The 23702-nt window shown below is 52.6% G+C and overlaps 1 protein-coding gene across 2 annotated transcripts in view; it reads left to right on the plus strand.

The window, feature by feature from the left end:
• Window positions 1-13920, plus strand: part of cnih2 (cornichon family AMPA receptor auxiliary protein 2) — a 66016-nt gene extending 52096 nt beyond the window's left edge. Inside the window, exon 6 of one of the 2 annotated variants that reach the window (XM_052045068.1) lies at window positions 13508-13920. In XM_052045068.1, coding sequence (XP_051901028.1) covers window positions 13508-13535 — 28 coding nt within the window. In that variant the 3' untranslated portion in view covers window positions 13536-13920. Of the gene's footprint in view, window positions 1-9975; window positions 10102-13507 lie in introns of those variants that run through there. The other variant, XM_052045067.1, reaches the window with a different exon arrangement.
• The last annotated feature ends 9782 nt before the right edge of the window (window positions 13921-23702 follow it).

Consider the following 23702-nt stretch of genomic DNA (forward strand, 5'->3'; position numbering starts at 1 on the left):
GCCCACAACTTCCTAACCCATACGTCTTTGGAATGTGGGAGGAAACCGGATCACATGGAGGAAACCCACGCAGACATGGGGAGAACGTACAAACTCCTTACAGACAGCAGCCGGAATTGAACCCGGGTCGCTGGCTCTGTAAAGCGTTACGCTAACCGTTACACTCTAGTATTTGACACCTCTGCCCTGGGGAAAAAGGTTTGTCTATCTATGCCTCTGGTAATTTTAGAAACTTCTATCAGGTCTCCCCTCAGCCTCCGACGCTCCAGAGAAAACAACCCAAGTTTGTCTGACCCCTCCTTATAGCTCATGCTCTCTAATCCAGGCAGCATCCTGGTGAACCTCTTCTGCACCCTCTCCAAAGCCTCCACATCCTTCCTGTAATGGGGCGACCAGAACTGCACACAGGGGTGCAGCCTGAGCAACGTTTTATACAGCTGCAACGCGACTTCCTGATTCAAAGCCCCAACCGATGAAGGCAAGTGTGCCGTACGCCTTCTTTACCACCCTATCTACTTGTGCAGTCACCCTCAGGGAGTCTAAGGTCCATCCGTACATCAGAGAGAGATCCTAACTCACCATCAGCGCCTCATTCTGGTGGAGAGCATACACCAACATCTCTCCATCTGCTCGAGTCCTACATCAAACCAGGATGGTGATCAGCATGGAAGAAGACCATTCTGCCCATCCATTCTGTGCTGGGATGAGAGGCTTGTCCTGTCAAAAGCGACTAATTAACTTGGGTCGGTGTCCTTGAGAAGTTCAGAAGGATGAGGGGTGACCTTACTGAAACATATTAGATCCTATGGTGTTGATCTTGAGATGTTTCCACTAGTGGGAGAGTCTCAACTGAGGGGATAGTTACACGATGTCATTTAAAACTGAGGTGTGTAGGAACTTCTCGCAGAGAATGGTGAATCTCTGGAACTTTGGTATTGGTTTATTATTGTCACTTGTCCCGAGGTACATTGTATAAGATGGACTATGACTTCACGATCTACCTTGTTGTGACCTTGCACCTTATTGCACTGCACTGTCTCTGTAGCTGTGACATTTACTCTGTACTGTTATTGTTTTTACCTGTACTACATCAATGCACTCTGTACTAACTCAATGTAACTGCACTGTGTAATGAATTGACCTGTACGATCGGTATGCAAGACAAGTTTTTCACTGTACCTCGGTACAAGTGACAATAATAAACCAACACCAAAAAAAACGTGTCTTGCATACCGATCATACAGGTCAATTCATTACACAGTGCAGTTACATTGGGTTAGTACAGAGTGCATTGATGTAGTACAGGTAAAAACAATAACAGTACAGAGTAAAGTGTCACAGCTACAGAGAAAGTGCAGCGCAACAAGGTGCAAGGTCACAACAAGGTAGATCGTGAGGTCAAGAGTCCATCTCATCGTATAAGTGAACTGTTCAATAGTCTTATCACAGTGGGATAGAAGCTGTCCTTGAGCCTGGTGGTACGTGCCCTCAGGCTCCTGTATCTTCTGCCTGATGGAAGAGGAGAGAAGAGAGAATGACCCGGGTGGGTGGGGTCTTTGATTATGCTGGCTGCTTCGCCAAGGCAGCGAGAGGTAAAGACAGAGTCCATGGAGAGGAGGCTGATTTCCGTGACGCGCTGGACTGTGTCCACAACTCTCTGTAGTTTCTTGCGGTCCTGGCTAGAGCATTTGCCGTACCAAGTTGTGATGCATCCAGATAGGATGCTTTCTATGATGCATCGATAGAAGTCGGCGAGTGTCAAAGGTGACAAACCGAATTTCTTTAGCCTCCTGAGAAAGTAGAGGCGCTGAGATCAGTCGCTCAATATGATTGTGGCTGATCTGCCCCAGACCTCACCTCCTGTCCCAGTTCCCCACAGCCCTCGATCCCCAGATCTCCCAAAAATGTATATACAGGACCTCCCCGGGTTAGAAACACCCAGCTTATGGACACCCTGTACACACAAATGAGCTCCCATAAATAGTATCGTTAATACAGTTTAAGGGAGCTCATTCAAACGATAACCAGTCTTGAAAGAAAACCTGTCTCCATGTAACCTCCCCGCAGTAATAAGACCATAAGATATAGGAGCAGAATTAGGCCATTCGACCCATTGAGTCTGTTCTGCCATTCGATCATGGCTGATTTTATTTTTCCCTCTCAACCCCATTCTCCTGCCTTCTCCCCATAACGTCTGATACCCTCAAGAACCTATCAACCTCCACTTTAAATACACCCAATGACTCAGCCTCCACAGCCGTCTGTGGCGACAGATTCACCGCCCTCTGGCTGAAGAAATTCCTCCTCATCTCAGTCCTAAAGGGACGTCCCTTTATTCTGAGGCTGTGCCCTCGGATCCTGGACTCTCCCACTGATGGGAACATCCCCCCCCACATCCACTCTATCCAGGCCTTTCAGCATTCGGTAGGTTTCAATGAGATCCCCCCCTCATTCTTTTGAACTCCAGTGAGTACAGACCTAGAGCCATCAAACGCTCCTCATACATTAACCCTTTCATTCCTGTGATCGTTCTTGTGAACCTCCTCTGGACCCTCTCCAACACCTGCACATCCTTCCGTAGATACAGGGCCCAAAACTGCTCACAATATCCCAAATGTGGTCTGACCAACGCCTTGTAAAGCCTCAGCATTACATCCTTGCTCTTATATTCTAGTCCTCTTGAAATTAATGCGAACATTGCATTTGCCTTCCTTACTACCGACTCAACCTGCAAGTTAACCTTTAGGGAATCCTGCACTGGGACTCCCAAGTCCGTTTGTTCCTCCGATTTCAGAATTCACTCCCCATTTAGAAACTATTCTACGCCTTTATTCCTTCTACCTGAGTGCATGACCGTACACTTCCCTACGCTGTATTCCGTCTGCCACTTCTTTGCCCATTCTCCCAACCTGTCCAAGTCCTTCTGCAGACTCCCTGTTTCCTCAGCACTACCTGCCCCTCCGCCTATCTTTGTATCATCCGCAAACTTGGCCACAAAGCCCTCAATTCCGTCATCCAGATCATTAACATGTAACGTGAAAAGTAGCGGACCCAACACCGACCCCTGGGGAACACCACTAGTCACCGGCAGCCAACCAGAAAAGGCCCCCTTTATTCCCACTCTTTGCCTTCTGCCAGTCAGCCAATCTTCTATCCATGCTAGTACCTTTCCTGGTATACCATGAGCTCCTATCTTTAGCAGCCTCATGTGCGGCACCTTGTCAAAGGCCTTCTGAAAATCCAAGTAAACAACATCCACTGACTCTCCTTTGTCTATCCTGCCTGTTACTTCCTCAAAGAATTCCAACAGATTTGTCAGGCAAGATCTCCCCTTCAGGAAACCATGCTGACTTCGGCTTATTTTATCATGAGCTTCCAAGTACCCCGAAACCTCATCCTTAATAATGGACTCTAACACCTTACCAACCACTGAAGTCCGGCTCACTGGCCTATAATCTCCTGTCTTTTGCCTCCCTTCTTAAAGAGCGGAGTGACATTTGCAATTTTCCAGTCCTCTGGAACCATTCCTGACTCTAGTGATTCTTGCAAGATCAGTCTCTTCAGCTACCTCTTTCAGAACCCTGGGGTGTAGTCCATCTGGTCCAGGTGACTTATCCACCTTCAGACCTTTCAGTTTCCCAAGCACCTTCTCCTTAGTAATAGCAACTACACTCACTCCTGCCCCCTGACTCTCTCGAATCTCTGGCATCTTGCTGGTGTCTTCCACAGTGACGACTGACACAAAATGCTTATTCAGTTTGCCCGCCATTTCTTTGTTCCCCATTACTACCTCTCCAGCGTCATTTTCCAGCGGTCCGACTTCCACTCTTGCCTCTCTTTTAATCTTTATATATCTGAAAAAACTTTTGGTATCCTCTTTTATATTACTGGCTAGCTTACCTTCATGTTTCATCTTTTCTCCCCTTATTGCTTGTTTAGTTGCCTTCTGTTGATTTTTAAAAGCTTCCCGATCCTCGAGCTTTCCGCTAATCTTTGCAATATTGTATGCCCCTTCTTTTGCTTTGATGCTGTCTTTAACTTCCCTCGTCAGCCACGGTTGCCTCATCCTCCCTTTAGAATGCTGCTTCTTCTTTGGGATGAACTGATCCTGCGTCTCCCGAATTACTCCCAGAAACTCCTGCCATTGCTGCTCTACCGTCATCCCTGCCAGGGTTCCCTTCCAATCAACGTTGTCCAGCCCCTCTCTCATGCCCCTGTAGTTACCTTTACTCAACTGTAATACCGGTACATCCGATTTCAGCTTCTCCCTCTCAAACTGCAGGGTGAATTCTATCATATTGTGATCACTGCCTCCTAAAAGGTTCCTTTACCTTAAGCTCCCGAATGAAATCTGGTTCATCGCATGACACCAAATCCTGGATTGCCTTTTCCCTAGATCACAAGCTGCTCCAAAAAGCTTCTCTTGGGATCCAGAACCAACCTGATTTTCCCAATCTACCTGCATATTGAAGTCCCCTATGACCACCGTAACATTGCCCTTTTTAATTGCCGTGAATTGCCCCCCCAGTGTGTGGGTGAGAGGTAGAATCTGGGGGAAGTTGATAGGAATGTGGAGAGAATAAAAAAATGGGATTGGTGTAAATGGGCCGGCACAGATTCAATGGGCTGAAGGGCCTGTCTCCATGCTATGCCTCTCTATGGCTGTGACTCCATGACCCTGCATCTTTGGCAGGGCTTTGGGAGACAGCTCCCTCATCCTAGGAGAGTTCAGTCCGGGGGGCAGGAGGAGTGTGATGGGTTGGCAGTGAGTGAGGGCAAGTTCACACCAGAACTGACGCTGGAGATCAGCACCCTCCTCTCCGTCTCTCCCTGCCCCCCCCCGGGTGAAGTGGTTGGTGGCTCAAGGAGGGGACTTGAACTTGGCACGCAGTGCAATCATTCCTCAGGTTAAAGAGTGTCCACACCGTCCTGTAGTTCCCAGGGGTGTGTTACTCGTGGCTGGCCAGTAGTGCGAGAGGGACTGTGTGTGTGTGTGTGTGTGTGTGTGTGTGTGTGTGTGTGTGTGTGTGAGAGAGGTTTTGTGTGTGTGTGTGAGGCTGATTGTAGCTGTCCATGTATATGTATAATGCATGTGTACGTATGTATTTGTGAGTGTCAGTATGTGTGTTTGTGTGTGAATGAGTCTGTTTGAATGTGTAATTGAGAGTGGAGTGTGTGTGTTCCTGTGTGTATAAGTGTGCACACAGTGTGTGTGTGCATGCGTGTGGTATACTTGTGTGTCTGTGCCTGTGGGAACGTACGTGTGTGTGTGTGTGTGTGTGTGTATGTATGAATATTTGTGCATCTGTTCATGCATGTGTGTGTTGTGTGTATGCTTGCGTGTGTTTGCGCACATGTGCGTGCATGAATTTCTGTGTGCATGTGTTGCTTTATGCACGTGTGTGTGTGTGCATGCGTGTGTGTTTGTGTGTATATGTATACATTGTGCATGTGTGTCTGTGTGTGCGTGTGTGAAAGTCGAGTTTATTGTCAGATGCACAAGTCCGTGTGTGCACGGGTACAATGAAACACTTACTTGTAGCAGCATCACAGACACAGAGCATCAGATAAGCAACATTCACAAGAGAAAAATATATTATACATAATTTTTACAAGAAAGAGCATGATTAGAGCAACGTAAACAAAGTCCATTGCAGTGCAAAGTGGTCCCAGTGTTGCTGTACTGAGGTAGTGATCAGGGTTGTGCTGGTTGGTTCAAGAACCGAATGGTTGAAGAGAAGTAGCTGTTCCTGAACCTGGTGGTGTGGGGACTTCAGGCTTCTGTACCTCCTGCCCGATGGGAGCTGCAAGAAGGTGGCACGGCCCGGATGGTGGGGATCTTTGATGACGGATGTTGCCGCCTTGAGGCAGCGCCTCCTGTAGATACTCCAGATGGTGGGGAGGGATGTGCCCGTGATGTATTGGGCTGAGTCCACTACTCTCTGCAGCTTTGAATTGCCATACCAGACCATGATGCAACCAATCAGGATACTTCCAACTCGTGTGTGTGTGTGTGTGTGTGTGTGTGTGTGTGTGTGTGTGTGTGTGTGTGTGTGTGTGTGTGTGTGTGTGTGTGGGGTATGTATGTATGCGTGTGCGTGTCTGCGCCTGTGTGCATCTGCCTGTGTGTAGGAGCCCCCGTGCCCACCCCCCCCCCCCCCCCCCCCCCCGAGAGGAGTGTAGCTGCCTGTCTCACTGGGGTGCATCATGAGGGGAGCTCTGCCCTGGGTGGTGGTGAGGGAGCTGGTGAGGGAGCCTCCCCCGGGTGGGGGGAACGACAGAGACAGCCCCAACACCAGGACCAGCTCAGCAGTGACACTCGTAGGAGGAGGACACAGCACAAAGGCCCTGCAGTCAGTGGTGACATTTTAAATCTTCCTGCTGAAGTAATAAGGCTTAAATTATATCTAAATACCAATCACAAATATTTTCACCCTTTACTAAGCTAATGAGGTCTGAGCCCTGAACACAATTAATGGTTTAAATTCTCCGTGAAATGAGCTGCTTGTAATTAGGACCAATGTACAGTTATCTCTCCCAACCCCCCCCACCCTCCCACTGAATCCCCTCCCACAGCCCACGGACACTCTCCCCTGTTACCGACTCTCCCCCCCACCAACTGAATCCCCTCCCACAGCCCACGGACACTCTCCCCCCGTGAGCCTAGTGGTACGTGCTCTCAGGCTTTTGTATCTCCTGCCCGACGGGAGGGGGGGGAGAAGAGAGAATGTCCGGGGTGGGTGGGGTCTTTGATTATGTCGGCTGCTTTACCGAGGCAGCGGGAAGTGTAGACAGAGTCTGTGGAGGGGAGGCTGGTTTCCGTGACGGGCTGGGCTGTGTCCACAACTCTCTGCAGTTTCTTGCGGTCCCGGGCAGATCAGTTGCCGTACCAAGCCGGGGTGCATACAGATAGGATGCTTTCTGTAGCGCATCGATGAAAATTGGTGAGGGTCAACAGGGACTTGCCGAATTTCCTTATCCTCCTGAGGAAGTAGAGGCACTGGTGAGCTTTCTTGTCCGTGGCGACTACATGGTTGGACCAGGACAGGCTATTGGTGACATTTGACCGTCCCACAGCGCACGGTCACTCCCCATCACGGACTCTCCCCATCACGGACTCTCCCCACCCACTCAATGGCCCACAGTCCACAAACATTGTCCTCCCTCACTCTCCCCACCCACATGCTCCCTGTCTGTGCAGTAGATGAACCCTCTGCAATATGAATATGTGAAGCAGCTTTTGTTATGTAAGCTGTTCCTCTGTTGACCCAGAATCGTCTCAGGTCATTAGTAAGTGTACAGAGAACATATTTTATGGTAATTCAAGGGACAGATATTGATAACAGATGCAATACAATCAAATGAAGCAGTGCTTTGTTAATGAACACACAGGGGTATTTCAGGAATCTATTATTATATAGTGAATATGTATGGTCATGAATTCTACTGCTGTCCTGTGTGTGAGCCTCGTTCTTTCATGTACTCACTCTCTTCCCACCCTCTGGCCATCTCACTCCCTCCCACAAAACTTTACCCTCCCTCTGATCTCGATGCGAGCTCCCCAGTGTCATCCCCGGCAGCTCCCAGCTCCACCCTGTCTCCCCCACCCGCAGCCACCACGCCTCCCCCTCTCCTCCTTAACTCTGTAACCAGGACTTCTGTTGCCTCTCAAGGCTTCTCTCATAGAAAACTACAGCACAGAAAACAGGCCATTCGGCCCTTTTAGTCTGTGCCGAAACATTATTCTGCTACTCCCATTTACCTGCCCCCAGCCCATACTCCTCCAGACCTCTCTCGTCCATGTATCTATCCAATTTACTCTTAAAAGTAAGGCCTGCATTTACCTCGTTCCACACTCCCACCACTCTTTTGAGTGAAGAAGGTCCCTCTAACGTTCCCCCTAAACCTTTCCCCTTTCACCCTAAAGCCATGTCCTCTCGAACTTATCTCTCCTAATCTAGGCGAAAAGAGCCCACTTGCACTAACTCTGTCTATGCCCCTCATCATTTTGTAAACCTCTACGGTTCTGCTTCCAGAACGTTTCCCTGTCAAACCTCCGATAGCGGACGGACTGATGGATATTCTAGATTGTTGGATGTTGCTCTAGTGTCCCGGCACACTTTTGATTCACATTTTATTTAGATGCTACACAGCAGAGTATTTCCCAGTGGACCCAGTGAGTTTAAAGGGAATGTGGGAGTTGGGAACCCGGTGAGTTTAAAGGGAATGTGGGAATTGGGAACCCCGTGAGTTTTAAAGGGAATGTGGGAATTGGGAACCCAGTGAGTTTAAAGGGAGTGTGGGAATTGGGAACCTGGTGAATTTAAAGGGAGTGTGGGAATTGGGAACCCCGTGAGTTTTAAAGGGAATGTGGGAATTGGGAACCCAGTGAGTTTAAAGGGAGTGTGGGAATTGGGAATCCGGTGAGTTTAAAGGGAGTGTGGGAATTGGGAATCCGGTGAGTTTAAAGGGAGTGTGGGAATTGGGAACCCGGTGGGTTTAAAGGGAGTAGTCTGAGCTCTCATCACACCTGGCCTTCGGTATATTCCCGGATTTAATCCCACTGCCCCTGGCCGCTCCTTCAGCTGCCCGGGTCCCGAGCCCCGGAATTCCCTCCCTAATCTCTCCGGCTTTTACTCACCCGGCACAAAAGCCCACATGATACCCAGTGACTATGGTGGCGCAGTGGCTGGCAATTGAACTCATGTCCCTTGGATACGGGGGCACGAGTTCGAGTCCTACCACAGCAGCTGGGAAACATAAACTAAGGCAATGGAGTAAAAGCATCATGATTGAAACCGGTAAATTACAGCACAGAAACAGGCCCTTCGGCCCATCTTGTCCATGACGACCAAGGTGACATTCTGAACAAGTCCCATTTGTTTGCATTAAGGCCCAGATCCCTCCAAACCTTTCCTATCTGTCCAAATGTCTTTTAAACATTGTAACTGTACCCGCCTCCACCATTTCCTCTGGCAGCTCGTTCCACACACCCACCGCCCTCTGTGTGAAAAACTTGCCCCTCAGGTCCCCTTTAAACCTTTCCCCTAGCACCTTAAACTCATGGCCTCTAGCTTTGGATTCCCCTACCCTGGGGGAAAGACCGTGACCGTCCACCTTATTGATGCCCCTCATGATTTTATAAACCTCTATAAGGTCACCCCTCAGCCTCCTTCGCTCCAGGGAAACAGTCCCGGCCTGTCCAGTCTCTCCTCATAACTCAAGCCCTCCGGTCCTGGCAACGATTCGCCCGGGTGCTCCGGTTCCCTCCCACATCCCAACAAACGTGCGGGGTCGGTGGGTTAATCGGCCCCCCTGGTGTGTGGGTGAGGGGTAGAATCTGGGGAGGGAGTCGATGGGAATGTGGGGAGAATAAAATGGGATTGGGTGTATAAGGGTGGTCGATGGCCGGCATGGACTCGATGGGCTGAAGGGCCTGTTACCCTGCTGTGAAACGCGAGAATTAATGAGCGCTAGATAAAAGAAAGTTGTTGTGATCGGTCATTGGCTCCTTGGCAATTCGGATGGGGAAGGCATTGATACTTAGGTAATAAACCCAGGGCCAGTTTGGGGGTGGGGAGACTCTGGCCGACCCCCATGCCACTCCGGGATAGTCCAAGGGTCCACACGTTCTTCCCGGAGAGCAGAGCGACCCCCTTCCACAGTCTGTCACCAGGGTGAGCCATGATAGAGCGTTTCCCCTTTAAATGCCGACTGGGGAAGCTCGTGAATTGGTGGGCCCCACCGACAATCCAAATCTCAGGGCTTCTGGTTTGACATTAACACATTCATAAAATATACATGGCAAAACAAACAAGTAGAGGCAAGGAGCCCACATAACTATTCACTTGTCCAATTGTCTGCTTTCGATGATTGCATTGAGATTTTTCGGGCTATGCTCATTGGGCAGAGAATTTAATGGGTTCATTTGTCAAAAAAGTCAGTCACGCATGTGGTTCGTTTTATTTATTACAGTGTCACTGAGGACAGGGTTTCATTAAGATGTCATCAGGTGTTCTCATCTGGGGAGGATAACAACAGACACTTCAAGTACTGAGGACCTTTCTGTTCAGCTCCACTATCACACACTCCCGGGGTCAGACGCAGGGTGAAGCTCCCTCCGCACCGTCCCGTCACACGCTCCCGGGGTCAGACGCAGGGTGAAGCTCCCTCCACACCGTCCCATCACACACTCCCGGGGTCAGATGCAGAATGAAGTGAAGCTCCCTCTGCACCGTCCCGTCACACAGTCCCGGGGTCAGACGCAGGGTGAAGTTCCCTCCGCACCGTCCCGTCACACACTCCCGGGGTCAGACGCAGGGTGAAGTTCCCTCCGCACCGTCCCGTCACACACTCCCGGGGTCAGACGCAGGGTGAAGCTCCCCCCGCACCGTCCCATCACACACTCCCGGGGTCAGACGCAGGGTGAAGCTCCCTCCGCACCGTCCCATCACACACTCCCGGGGTCAGACGCAGAGTGAAGTGAAGCTCCCTCTGCATCGTCCCGTCACACACTCCCGGGGTCAGACGCAGGGTGAAGCTCCCTCCGCACCGTCCCGTCACACACTCCCAGGGTCAGACGCAGGGTGAAGCTCCCTCCGCACCGTCCCGTCACACACTCCCGGGGTCAGACGCAGGGTGAAGCTCCCTCCGCACCGTCCCGTCACTCACTCCCGAGGTCAGACGCAGGGTGAAGCTCCCTCCGCACCGTCCCGTCACACACTCCCGGGGTCAGACGCAGGGTGAAGTTCCCTCCGCACCGTCCCGTCACACACTCCCGGGGTCAGACGCAGGGTGAAGCTCCCCCCGCACCGTCCCATCACACGCTCCCGGGGTCAGACGCAGGGTGAAGCTCCCTCCGCACCGTCCCGTCACACACTCCCGGGGTCAGACGCAGGGTGAAGCTCCCTCCGCACCGTCCCGTCACACACTCCCGGGGTCAGACGCAGAGTGAAGTGAAGCTCCCTCTGCACCGTCCCGTCACACACTTCCGGGGTCAGACGCAGGGTGAAGCTCCCTCCGCACCGTCCCGTCACACACTCCCGGGGTCAGACGCAGGGTGAAGCTCCCTCCGCACCGTCCCGTCACACACTCCCGGGGTCAGACGCAGGGTGAGGCTCCCTCCGCACCGTCCCGTCACACACTCCCGGGGTCAGACGCAGGGTGAGGCTCCCTCCGCACCGTCCCGTCACACACTCCCGGGGTCAGACGCAGGGTGAGGCTCCCTCCGCACCGTCCCGTCACACACTCCCGGGGTCAGACGCAGGGTGAAGCTCCCTCCGCACCGTCCCGTCACACACTCCCGGGGTCAGACGCAGGGTGAAGCTCCCTCCACACCGTCCCGTCACACACTCCCGGGGTCAGACGCAGAGTGAAGCTCCCTCCACACCATCCCACCACACACTCCTGGGGTCAGACACACAGTGAAGTTCCCTCCGCACAGCCCATGGATGATATGATGTAGAACCACCTTGGCTCAGTGACAATCCCTCGATATTCCCTCTGTGTCAGAAGGTCGTTGGTTCAAGCCCCGCTCCAGACCCCAGCCAGATTTTCAGACCACGCTCCTGGTGCACCAACAGAGGTGCCTTCTTTCCAGTGCCCCTGCTGTCCACTCAGGCCCAAACTGCACTGCAATCCAATCCAATCGTCATCGTTGCATTTACTGTGGGATCCTCCTGTGCTGTCAACACTATGGCAGCAATCAATACCAAGTAACTGGCTGTTGACCATTTGCCATGGTCTAAGATGGAGAAGCTTATAAAATTCAGGAACATCGATGTAAACGCTCAATACAAGAGTCCGCGGTTCCCCACACTGCAGGGGCAGGTGGTGAGATCCCTGCTGTAATAAACCGTATTTAATGATTCCTTAATTTCATTTTGCAACATGCCTTCAAAATGAAAATAAATGATAAATATTAATAAACTAAAGGTGATGTAGGTTTAATCAACCCAATCTCCACGATAGTTTTAAGATCAAAGTGTGACATTTTATCCAAGTGTTCTTTAGATAATTCACGGCAGAGAAATTATTTTCCCAAATTGCTGATGTTTCAAAAATATCTCCTCCATTTGAGACTCTTTGGTTAGTTTTCCCTCTCACTCAGGTGTTGTGTTAGTCTGGAGCTGTGAAATCTTAACTCGAAGGTTGTCGGAGAGAGGTCTAGAACATTCCACAGACAGTGCTGGGCCCTCCCTGTTGTACATTGCTCGGGACTCAAATGGCATCTGTTCTTGCCTCACACTGCCTTCCCCTCTCTCCCTCACACACTGGGCTATGGCTCTCTGTGTGTCTCTCACTGTCTCTCTCTCTCTCTCACAAACACGCACAGACACAGACACACACACACAGACACACACACACACACACACGGACACACACACGGACACACATACAGACACACACACAGACACATACGCACACACACAGACGCGCGCACACAGACACAGGCGCACACGCAGACAGACATGCACACGCAGACACACAGAACCACACACAGACACAGGCACATACACAGACAGATGCACACACACAGACGCAGACGCACACACAGACATACACACACAGAAACACATACAGACGCACACACAGACACACAGGCACATACACAGGCAGGCGCACACACACACACACACACATGCAGATGTACACACACAGACACACAGATACACACACAGGCACACACACACGCACACACAGACAGACACAGGCACACACACACACACAGACACACACACACACACATGCAGACGTACACACACAGACACACAGATACACACACAGGCACACACACACCTCCATCTCACTTACCTCTCTGGGTCTCCCTCTTTCAATCTCCCTCTCACACACCGTGCCTTGCATCTCTCATTTCTCTGTCTGTCTTGCTTGCTCTCTCTCATTCCCCCCCTTCCCTCTCTCTCTCTCTCTCCCTCACTCTCATGCTACTGTACATCATGGAGGGCTTTCAATGCTGAGACACTCACAATGAACAATATGATCCCATGACACACTGAGGACAGAACCCTGGTGGTATGTAAAATTATGAGAGACGAGGATAGGGTAACACAGCAAGAAGCATTCTCCCCTCCAAAGTTTGAAGGAGATGTGCGGAGCAAGTGTTTTGTTTTACACCCAGAGCGGTGGGTGCCTGGAATGGGCTGCCAGGGGAGGTGGTGGAGGCAGATCCGATGGTGCTTACGAGGCATTTGGACAGGCGCATGAACACGCAGGGGGTGCAGGGAGAGGGACCATGTGCTGGTCGATGGGATCGATCGCACTGGCATCATGGTGGGCCGAAGGGTCTGGGTTCGATTTTTTATCCCCTTTCTCTGTCTCTCTCTGATTTTCCTCCCCTTCCCCCTTCCTCTTCTCTCTCCCCCCACCCCCCGATCGTATTCCTGCCCCTCATCCCCATCCCAACCCTTCCTGCTCCGCATCGATTTGTAGCTGTGACTCACTCTGCTCTCTCTGTCTCTCTCTGTCTCTCTCTCTCTCGCTACCACAGTATGGTCTACACACTGGTCAGCTTTTAACCCCAGGCCTGACGTCAACTGACGGGGCGTCAGTGGGGCCTGGGATTACACAGGACGCGGAACACGCGGCAAGCGGGGTCATTTGCAGGTTCAAGAGGGGCAGCCTCTTCCCTGCCGAGTTGTGGGCAAACTTGCCGTTGGGCCAAATCTCGGAGACCACGTCTAACACGTCCGTTCCTTGAAGCTGACCTGGGGTTCCGACCACAACGGCAGCGACGTCACCAAGAACATGCCAGCGTTGGAGAGGGCACCAGAGTGCTGCAATTCCTGGCCCCATTTATGGACCTCTTAACTATTGCTATAACTAGTTAACAGTGGATGTTTAGCAGGTTAACTGTAGAGATTGCCAATTGTTTTTTTATTTTAAAATGTGGATTGTACCTGATTTGTACTTGGTTCCTTCCCGCACCTCTTTTCATTAAAGACCCGGCCTCACTCAGGTCAAGCAGATCCCCAGATGGGCCGTCAACTGATAGGCTAATGGGATTTCCGCTATCCTGGAAAGGAGGCCTGAGCTGGAGCGGGAAGCGTTGCCATGGGAACCGCCAGAAAGCCCCGCATTGGGATCGGGTCAAAGGTAGCGGTAGCGAGATACGGCACGGAAACAGGCCCTTCGGCCCACTGAGTCTGTACTGACCGTCATGCACTCGTTTTTGCACTAATCCTACCCAAACCTATTTTATTTCCCCTCTGCCCCCATCCCATCAACTGCCCCCCCCCCCAGTTTGTATCCCAAACCTACACACCAATTAACCCACCGACCCCTGCACCCCGGGGGAACCCACGTGATCACAGGGAGAATGTGCAGACTCCGTACACGCACGCACGCGCGCGCGCACACACACACACACACACACACACACACACACACACACACACACACACACACACACAGCGGCGGAGGTCGGGATTGAACCCGGGTCTCTGGCACTGCAAGGCAGCGGCTGTACCCGCTGCGCCGGGGCTGCTGCTGCTGGTACCGTCACCTCCATCTTGACGTCAGACTCCTGTGGGGCAGGGAGCGGGAAGGGGCGGGCCGTTGGCGCTGGAGGGGTTGACACGTGATCTTCGACCTACACCCCTCGTACCCAGTGAATCCCGTGTCCCCGCAGCCAATCGGAAGGTCTCTGGGCTCTTCCTTGCCCAATCCAGATGACCGGACCCCCCTGCCCCCCCCTCAAACACATCCACGTTCCCTGCCCCCCACCATCTCCACACACTTTCCTTTGGTGGCCTTGGCTTTGTCGCCAAATCCCGCTCTCTCCAGCCCCAGATGGGAACGTTAATTCCCCAGGCTGTCCCGGAAGACGGCAAATCCACCAGCATCCACTGCGCCCATCGGAGCGATGACCCAACCAGGCTCAACCCTTGCTGGACTTGTCCACGCCTCTCCTGTTCCCACTGGAGCCTCAGGTAAACGTCTGGATGGCTTCCTGCGTTTAATCAAAGGTGATCTCTGACTGATGTCTGATATGTGTCTCTGCAAAGGATTTTGCTATTTGTTTTTCATTTACTGGCATTGTAAGATTTATGGGGACCTCTAAGGTCCTCATCAATCTTTCCCCTCTCAAACCTATGCCCTCTAGACTTGGACTCCCCTACCCTGGGGAGAAGACTGTGGCTGTTCACCTTATCGATACACCTCATGATTTTATAAACCTCTATAAGATTAACCCTCAGGCTCCTACGCTCCAGGGAAAAAAGTCCATCTCTATTCAACCTCCTCTGCTCCAAGGAGAACAGCCCCAACCTCCAGTCTATTAATTCATTTTTCAGGATCTGCTAGAGGCTGGCAAGACCAGCATTTATTGCCCATCCCTGAATGCCCCTTGAGAAGGTGGGTGGGGGCGGGGGGGGGTGGCGTGAGCCACCCCCTTGAATCACTGCAGTCTTTCTGGGGAGGGTACTCCCACGGTGTTGTTGGGGAGGGAGTTCCAGGGGACCCAGTGACGGTGAAGGAACGGCGATGTATTCCTGAGTCGGGGCGGTGTGTGACTTGGTATTGGTTTATTATTGTCACTTGTACCGAGGTACAGTGAGGTACAGGTCAATTCAATACACAGTGCAGTTACATTGCCTTAGTACAGAGTGCGTTGAGGCAGTACAGGTAAAAACAATAACAGTACAGAGTAAAGTATCACAGCTACAGAGAAAGTGCAGCGCAATAAGGTGCAAGGTCACAACAAGGTAGATCGTGAGGTCAGAGTCCATCTCATCATATAAGGGAACCGTTCAATAGTCTTATCACCGTGGGATAGAAGCTGTCCTTGAGCCTGGTGGTACGTGCCCTCAGGCTCCTGTACCTTCTACCTGATAGAAGAGGAGAGAAGAACGAACGACCCAGGTGGGTGGGGTCTTTGATTATGTCGGCCGCTTCACCGAGGCAGCGAGAAGTGTAGACAGAGTCCACGGAGGGGAGGCTGGTTTCCGTGATGCGCTGGGCTGTGTCCACAACTCTCTGCAGTTTCTTGCGGTCCTGGGCAGAGCATTTGCCATATCAAGCTGTGATGCATCCAGATAGGATGCTTTCTATGGTGCATCGATAAAAGATGGTGAGTGTCAAAGGGGACATGAGGAATTTCTTTAGCCTCCTGCGGAAGTAGAGGCACTGGTGAGCTTTCTTGGCTTTGGCGTCTACGTGGTTGGACCAGGACAGGTTATTGGTGATGTTCACTCTTAGGAACTTGAAGCTCTCAACCCTCTTGACCTCAGCACCGTTGATGTAGACAGGAGTATGTACACCGCCCCCTTTCCTGAAGTCAATGACCAGCTCTTTTGTTTTGTTGACCGGAGAGGGTCCTGCAGGAGATGGTGTCCCCACCCCCCACCCCCGCCTTCAGTGGGAGAGGCTGGGGATTGGGATCCAGTTCCGGATGTCTCTGCTCTGGGGAAAAGTTTCTCACCTTCCCACCCTCTCCCTGCCCCTCGTAATTTTGTTTCTCTACGGATCTGGTAGGACGTGTACAAAGGACTGCAGATGCTGGAAAAACACGATGCCGGAGGAACTCAGCAGGCCGGGCAGCATCCGTGGAGAAAAGCAGGCGGTCAACGTTTCGGCATCAGGACCCTTCTTCAGGACTGAAGATAGGAAAAGGGGGAAGCCCGATATATAGGAGGGAAAAGCAGACCAGTGATAGGTGGATGTTCCCCACCACACCACCCCCCCCCCCCCCCCCCCCCAGCCTCCTGCACTCCAGACCCAGCCTCTCCACATAACTGAGACGCAACATCCTGGTGAACCTCCTCTGCACCCTCTCCAGTGCAGTCACCTCCTTCCTATAGTCTGGTGACCGGAACTGCACGCAATACTCCAGCTGTGGTCTGGCCAGTGTTTTATAACGTTGTACCATAACCTTCCTGCTGTTATATTCTGCATCCTGTAGGCAAGCATCCTGTACACCTTCTCCACCGTCTTCAGGGACTTGTACACCACAGTCCCTTTGTTCCTGAATACTCCCTGGGGCACTACCGTTCATTGTGTGTGTCCTGCACCTAATAGTCCTCCCTCACCTTGCACGTAAGGGTTAAATTCCATCTACCGTTGCCCTGCCCATTTTACCAGCTGCTCAACGCCTCCCTGGAACCTCAGACTTGTCCTTGTCACTTCCTGCGCCACCGTCTATCCTTGTGTCAACTGCAACGTTATACCTCCTGCATCCGTATCCAAATTGTTGATAGACTGTAACAACCAGCAAGGGTCCCAGCGTCGACCCGTGAGGTACCCCACTGGTTACAGGCTCCCAATACCAAAGTCAACCCTCCGTCAAGACCATGAGACATAGGAACAGGATTGGGCCATTTGGCCCATCGAGTCTGCTCCGCCATCCAATAGAACCATACAGCACAAAACAGGCCCTTCGGCCCACCATGGCTGATTTATTTTTCCCTCTCAACCCCATTCTCCCTGTAATCTTTGACACCACCAACCTCTAAATACACCCAACGACTTGGCCTCCACAGCCGTCTGTGGCAACGAATTGCACAGATTCACCGCCCTCTGGCTGAAGAAATTCCTCCTCATCCTCGTTCTGAAGGGACGTCTTTCTATTCTGAAGCTGCCCCCCCCCCCCGGTCCCAGACTCTCCCACTACTTGAAACATCCTGTCCACGTCCACTGGATCCAGGGCTTTCGTCCAAGATCGGCTTCATCCCATCAGGAAGCCAAGTTTAGATCCAACTTGCCCGAGATTCCATGGGCTCTAAGCTTTTGGGCCAGTCTCCCATGTGGGACCTTGGCACAGGTCTTACTGAAGACCATGTGGATTATATCAACCGCACTGCCCTTCAAAAAAACCTTCAACCAAAAGGGTAGGACAGCATCTCTCACACAGGAAGCCTTGCTGACTACCTTCGACTAATCTCTGCCTTTCCAAGTGTGCATAAACCCTGCCCCTCAGAATATTTTATAACTTTCCTACCACTGACGTTAGACTCACTGACCTGTAATAACCCCGGCTTATCCCCGCAGCCCTTCTTGAATAAAGGAACCACTCTTGCTGGCCCCTTAATCTCTCTGCTGTATCCCCAATCTTCTCGTCTCTCTGCAGCACTGAACTCTTCATCCCTGGGACAGTTCCGCTAATTCTCTGCCCTGTGTCCTTGTGAAGGCCAAGATGGATCTCATTTCTTCTGCAGCCAAGCAGTGACTTGGAAAGATTTAAGCAAAACCTCCTTGCATTTGTTCCCTGTCTCCTCTACCAAGAAATCCTGAGATCCCATCTTTTTTTCTCCACTGCCGTCTCCTGCTATCTTCAAAGACTAGAGTACGCACAGTGTGCTGGGTCTCCCTGCTTTCAGACTGCTCATGTCTTCTTACCAGAGCACCGCTCTCTGTTAAACTGCATCTGCCCCTCGACTGCCCATCTCACCAATCAGTGCGTGTTTCGTTCACGGCCTCCTCACTGCTTCGTATGTTTCCGAGTTTGTCTCATCTACAGTTGGCTGGGGTGTGGGAGGGAGGAAAGGAGAGTGGGTGGGGGATTGGCCGGAAAGAGGGAGAGTGGGAGAGGAGGTTGGGGGGAAGAGGAAGGAGGGAGAATGGGCTGGAGGGGAGGGAGGAAAAATAGATGGACGGTTGGTGGGAGGGGCTGATTGAGTGGGAGGTGGGTGGGGACTAGGTGGATTGGTAGGAGGGAGGGGGTATCGGGTGTGGGACAGTGAGTGGGGGGGATGGGAGGGGGATTCGGGTGTGGGACGGAGGGGGAGTGGGTGGGGTTGGGAGGGGGATTGGGTGGGGGTGAGAGGGGTGAGGGGGGATCAGGTGTTGGATGGAGGGGGAGTGGGTGGGGGGTGGGAGGGGGAATCGGGTGTGGGACGGAGGGGGAGTGGGTGGGGGGTGGGAGGGGGCTGGTGTGGGACGGAGGGGGAGTGGGAGGGGATCGGGTGTGGGATGGAGGGGGACGGTGTGGGACGGAGGGGGAGTGAAGTGGGGGTGGGGGGATTGGGTGTGGGATGGAGGGGGAGTGTGGGGGGGTGGGGGGGATGGTGTGGGACGGAGGGGGAGTGTGGGGGGGTGGGGGGGGATTGGGTGTGGGATGGAGGAGGAGTGGGTGGGGGGTGGGAGGGGGATGGTGTGGGACGGATGGGGGGGGGTGGGGGGGGATTGGGTGTGGGATGGAGGAGGTGTGGGGGGGTGGGGGGGGATTGGGTGTGGGACGGAGGAGGAGTGGGTGGGGGGTGGGAGGGGGATGGTGTGGGACGGAGGGGGAGTGTGGGGGGGGGTGGGGGGATTGGGTGTGGGATGGAGGGGGAGTGTGGGGGGGTGGGGGGGATTGGGTGTGGGATGGAGGGGGAGTGTGGGGGGGGTGGGAGGGGGATGGTGTGGGACGGAGGGGGAGTGTGGGGGGGGGTGGGGGGATTGGGTGTGGGATGGAGGGGGAGTGTGGGGGGGTGGGGGGGATTGGGTGTGGGATGGAGGGGGAGTGTGGGGGGGGTGGGGGGGATTGGGGGTGGGATGGAGGGGGTGTGGGTGGGGGGTGGGAGGGGGATGGTGTGGGACGGAGTGGGAGTGTGGGGGGGGTGGGGGGATTGGGTGTGGGACGGAGGAGGAGTGGGTGGGGGGTGGGAGGGGGATGGTGTGGGACGGAGTGGGAGTGTGGGGGGGGGGTGGGGGGATTGGGTGTGGGACGGAGGGGGAGGGTGGGGGGATTGGGTGTGGGATGGAGGGGGAGTGTGGGGGGGTGGGGGGGATTGGGGGTGGGATGGAGGGGGAGTGTGGGGGGGGGGTGGGGGGGATTGGGGGTGGGATGGAGGGGGTGTGGGTGGGGGTGGGAGGGAGAATGGGTGGGTGGAATTAATATAGGATTACTGTAAACAGGTGGTTGATGGTCAGCATGGACTCAATGGGCTGAAGAGCCTGTTTCTGTGCTGTATCTGTCTATGGCTCTGGTTAACTGATGCGGGACAGACTGGAGGATGCAATGACATTATTTGTCGCCTCCCACGCCTCACACCCTACCCATTCCCTTCCCCACGCACCATCCCGACTGGGAAATATATCATCCCAACAACTGCCCCACAAGCCCTGGCTTCCCTGCTCGGAGGGCTCCCAGATGTGTATGAACATCTGGCTGGGAATTCCAGTGTACCCTGAGGGCTTAGGGTTAGACTTTGAGGACAACAATCCTCTTCTTAGATACATTCATTTCCTGAGGTTTAATTCCCTGGTAACCACTTCTCTGATCTGGCCCATACTTGCCCTTATCCACCCCCAGCTGGGGTTAACATTGTGGGGTTCAGGGTAACTATCCAGATATCAAAAAGAGGGGGTATAATGATGAAGGAGCAGATTTGGGCTTACAGTCAGGACCCTAGTGGTGTTTCGGTCTGAGGTTAGAACATAGAACATAGAACACTACAGCACAGTACAGGCCCTTCGGCCCACAATGTTGTGCCGACATTTTATCCTGCTCTGATATCTATCTAACCCTTCCCTCCCACATAGTCCCCCATTTCTCTATCATTCATGTGTCTAAGAGTCTCTTAAATGTCCCTAATGTATCTGCCCCCACAACCTCTGCCGGCAGTCGTTTCACACACCCACCACTCTCTGTGTAAAAAAACTTACCCCAGACATCCCCCTTATACCTTCCTCCAATCACCTTAAAATTATGTCCCCTCGTGTTAGCCATTGTAGCCCAGGGAAAAAGTCTCTGACTGTCCACTCGATCTATGCCTCTTATCACCTTATACACCCCTATCAAGTCACTTCTCATCCTCCTCCTCTCCAAAGGTGTTGGCAGAAGGGTGGGGGGGGGGAAGAGGTGGGAATTAGGGGTTGGAGTCAGGGTAAAACATTTAGAATTGAGCCTGTACTTAGATCAGGTTGGGTTAAGGGATCTTGTCTTCGGGGTTGAGGGTTACCAGAGGGGGTGTCAGTTTGCAGATGGCAAGGTTAATATATACTTAAAGAGAAGCAAAGTTAGGGTTGGGTTAAGGGTTAAGACTAATTTTAGGGTTAGGGATTAGATTTAAATTTCAGGTTAGGGATAAAGGTTGGAGCTAAGGGGTAAAGGTTAAGACCTCGTTTTTTTTTACACAGAGAGTGGTGGGTGCCTAGAACAGGCTGTCAGGGGAGATGGTGGAAGCAAATATGACAGTGCTGGTTAAGAGACATTTAGACTGGCACATGGACAGGCCAAGAATGGAGGGATTAGGGACCCTTGTGTAGGCAGGTGGGATTAGTTAGATTGGCATCAGGGTTGGCACAGGCACGGTGGGCTGAAGGTCCTGTTCGTGCGCTGTGCTGTTCGATGTTCTATGCAATATGATTGCTGTTACCCAGATGCTCCCCACTGGACGTGCACCCTTTACTTAAGTACATTGGTCAGAACCAGCCCTTTATAGGTCACATTGTTGGTACATTGGTCAGAACCAGATCTAGTGTTTCTCCTTCCTGGGAGAAAATTCTTATTCATATTTCAGGAAACTTCTCTCCCCCCCCCCCCCTTTGTTCTTAACATCAGCCCTGTTGGGGAAATTCAAGTCCCCTATTATCACTGCTCTGATGCCTCCTCCTCCCCCACCTCCTGCCCTCCCCAATATGGTGGTCATTGTCTACATCCAGTACTGCAGGGGCACATCGTAGATACTGTCCAAGAGCCACAGTTCCTAAACGTCAAGCGGTCCTTAATTGTTCAACTGTGCCAAGCCCCTTTGCAACCTTTCCTTCTGTGGCGCTGCTGTCGACAGGGATCCCGGTCCCACCAGGGGCATCAGGAAGGTAACTTCCTCGGCCTGAGGTGTTGACTCCGATAATCCGCTATCCAGCTGTTCGGATGGTCCAACATCTGGTGAGACAGATGCTGTTCCCTGTGCTACCTTTAAATTTGCCGTGACCCTGTCTCCCACTCATAAGAACATAAGAGATCGGAGCAGGAGGAGGGCATCTGGCCCGTCGAACCTGCTCCGCCATTCAATAAGATCATGGCTGATCTGGCCGTGGACTCAGGTCCACCTTCCTGCCTTTTCCCCATGACCCTTAATTCCCCTACTGTGCAAAAATCTATCTAACTGTGTCTTAAATATATTATATGAGGTAATGAGGTAGCCTCTACTGCTTCCCTGGGCAGAGAATTCCACAGATTCACTACTCTCTGGGAAAAACAGTTTCTCCTCATCTCCATCCTGAATCTGTTCCCCTGAATCTTGAGGCTATGTCCCCTGGTTCTAGTCTCACCTACCAGTGGAAACAACCTCCCTGCCTCTATCTGAATATCCCTTTCATAACTTTATATGTTTCTATAAGATCCCCTCTCGTTCTTCTGAATTCCTTTAAACTCGATGGGACTGCTTTTCCCGCTCCCTTTAAACTCATCGGGACCCAGTTTCCTGCTTCCTTTAAACTCACCGGGACCCCACAGAACATAGAACAATTACAGCACAATTCAGGCCCTTCGGCCCACAAAGCTGTGCCGAACATGTCCCTGCCCTAGAAATTACTAGGCTTACCCATAGCCCTCTATTTTACTCAGCTCCATGTACCTATCTAACAGTCTCTTGAAAGACCCTATCGTATCCGCCTCCACCACCGTTGCCGGCAGCCCATTCCACACACTCACCACTCTCTGAGTGAAAAACTTATCCCTGACATCTCCTCTCTACCTACTCCCCAGCACCTTAAACCTGTGTCCTCTTGTGGCCACCAACTCAGCCCTGGGGAAAAGCCTCTGACTATCCACCCGATGAATGTCTCTCATACACCTCTATCAGGTCCCCCCTCATCCTCCGTCTCTCCAAGGAGAAAAGGCCGAGTTCCCTCAACCTGCTTTCATAAGGCATGCTCCGCATTCCAGGCAGCATCCTTGTAAATCTCCTCTGCACCCTCTCTATGGCTTCCACATCCTTCCCGTAGTGAGGCGACCAGAACTGAGCACAATACTCCAAGTGGGGTCTGACCAGGGACCTATATAGCTGCAACAATACCTCACGGCTCCTAAATTCAATTCCCCGATCGATGAAGGACAATACACCATATGCCTTCTTAACCACAGGGTCAACCTGCGCAGCCATTTCCCACACATTTCCTTTAAGCTCACCGGGACCCCATTTCCCGCTCCCTTTAAACTCAATGAGACCCCATTCCCACACATTCCCTTTAAACTCACTGGTTTCACTGGAAAACTTACTTTGAGCGTGTGCTCAAACATCCAACGGTCCGGAAAATCTGACCGCCTGTCACCACCGGAGCTTGGAGCATGCCCGGATTATCAGAGTTTGCCCAGTGTAGATGAGGAAGACTTGCCTGTGCTTTTTATTTCCGATGGGGGTTGTGGTATCTGGGGATCCAGCCGGGGGGGGGGGTCGGACTGCGGCCGATGTCTCCTGGCTGGGGAAAGGACCAGAATGTCGGGACGTCCGTGGGCGTGCATGTGGCGTTGGGACCTTCTCTGGCCCGTTGTTGGGGGGGGGGTTGCGGGGAGGGTCAAGGGGGGGACACGCTGACCTCTGTGCATGGGAAGGGGTTTTTATCCTGAGGGATCGTGTTCTCCCTTTACTGCTTGTCAGGTCCGGAGTCTCCGGGTGGGATGTACTAGGGGATCTGATGGATGGGTCACTGTGTCCGTGGTGGAGAGCGGTCCGTCAGCCTGAGTCCTCAGGGAAGGGTGGGTGCTCTTGTCAGTAGCTCACCAGCGGACCCTGCCTCCACAGGCCCCTCTTGTCAACATA

Source organism: Pristis pectinata, chromosome 38 (assembly GCF_009764475.1).
Source record: "Pristis pectinata isolate sPriPec2 chromosome 38, sPriPec2.1.pri, whole genome shotgun sequence".
NCBI classification, from domain to species: Eukaryota; Metazoa; Chordata; class Chondrichthyes; order Rhinopristiformes; family Pristidae; genus Pristis; species Pristis pectinata.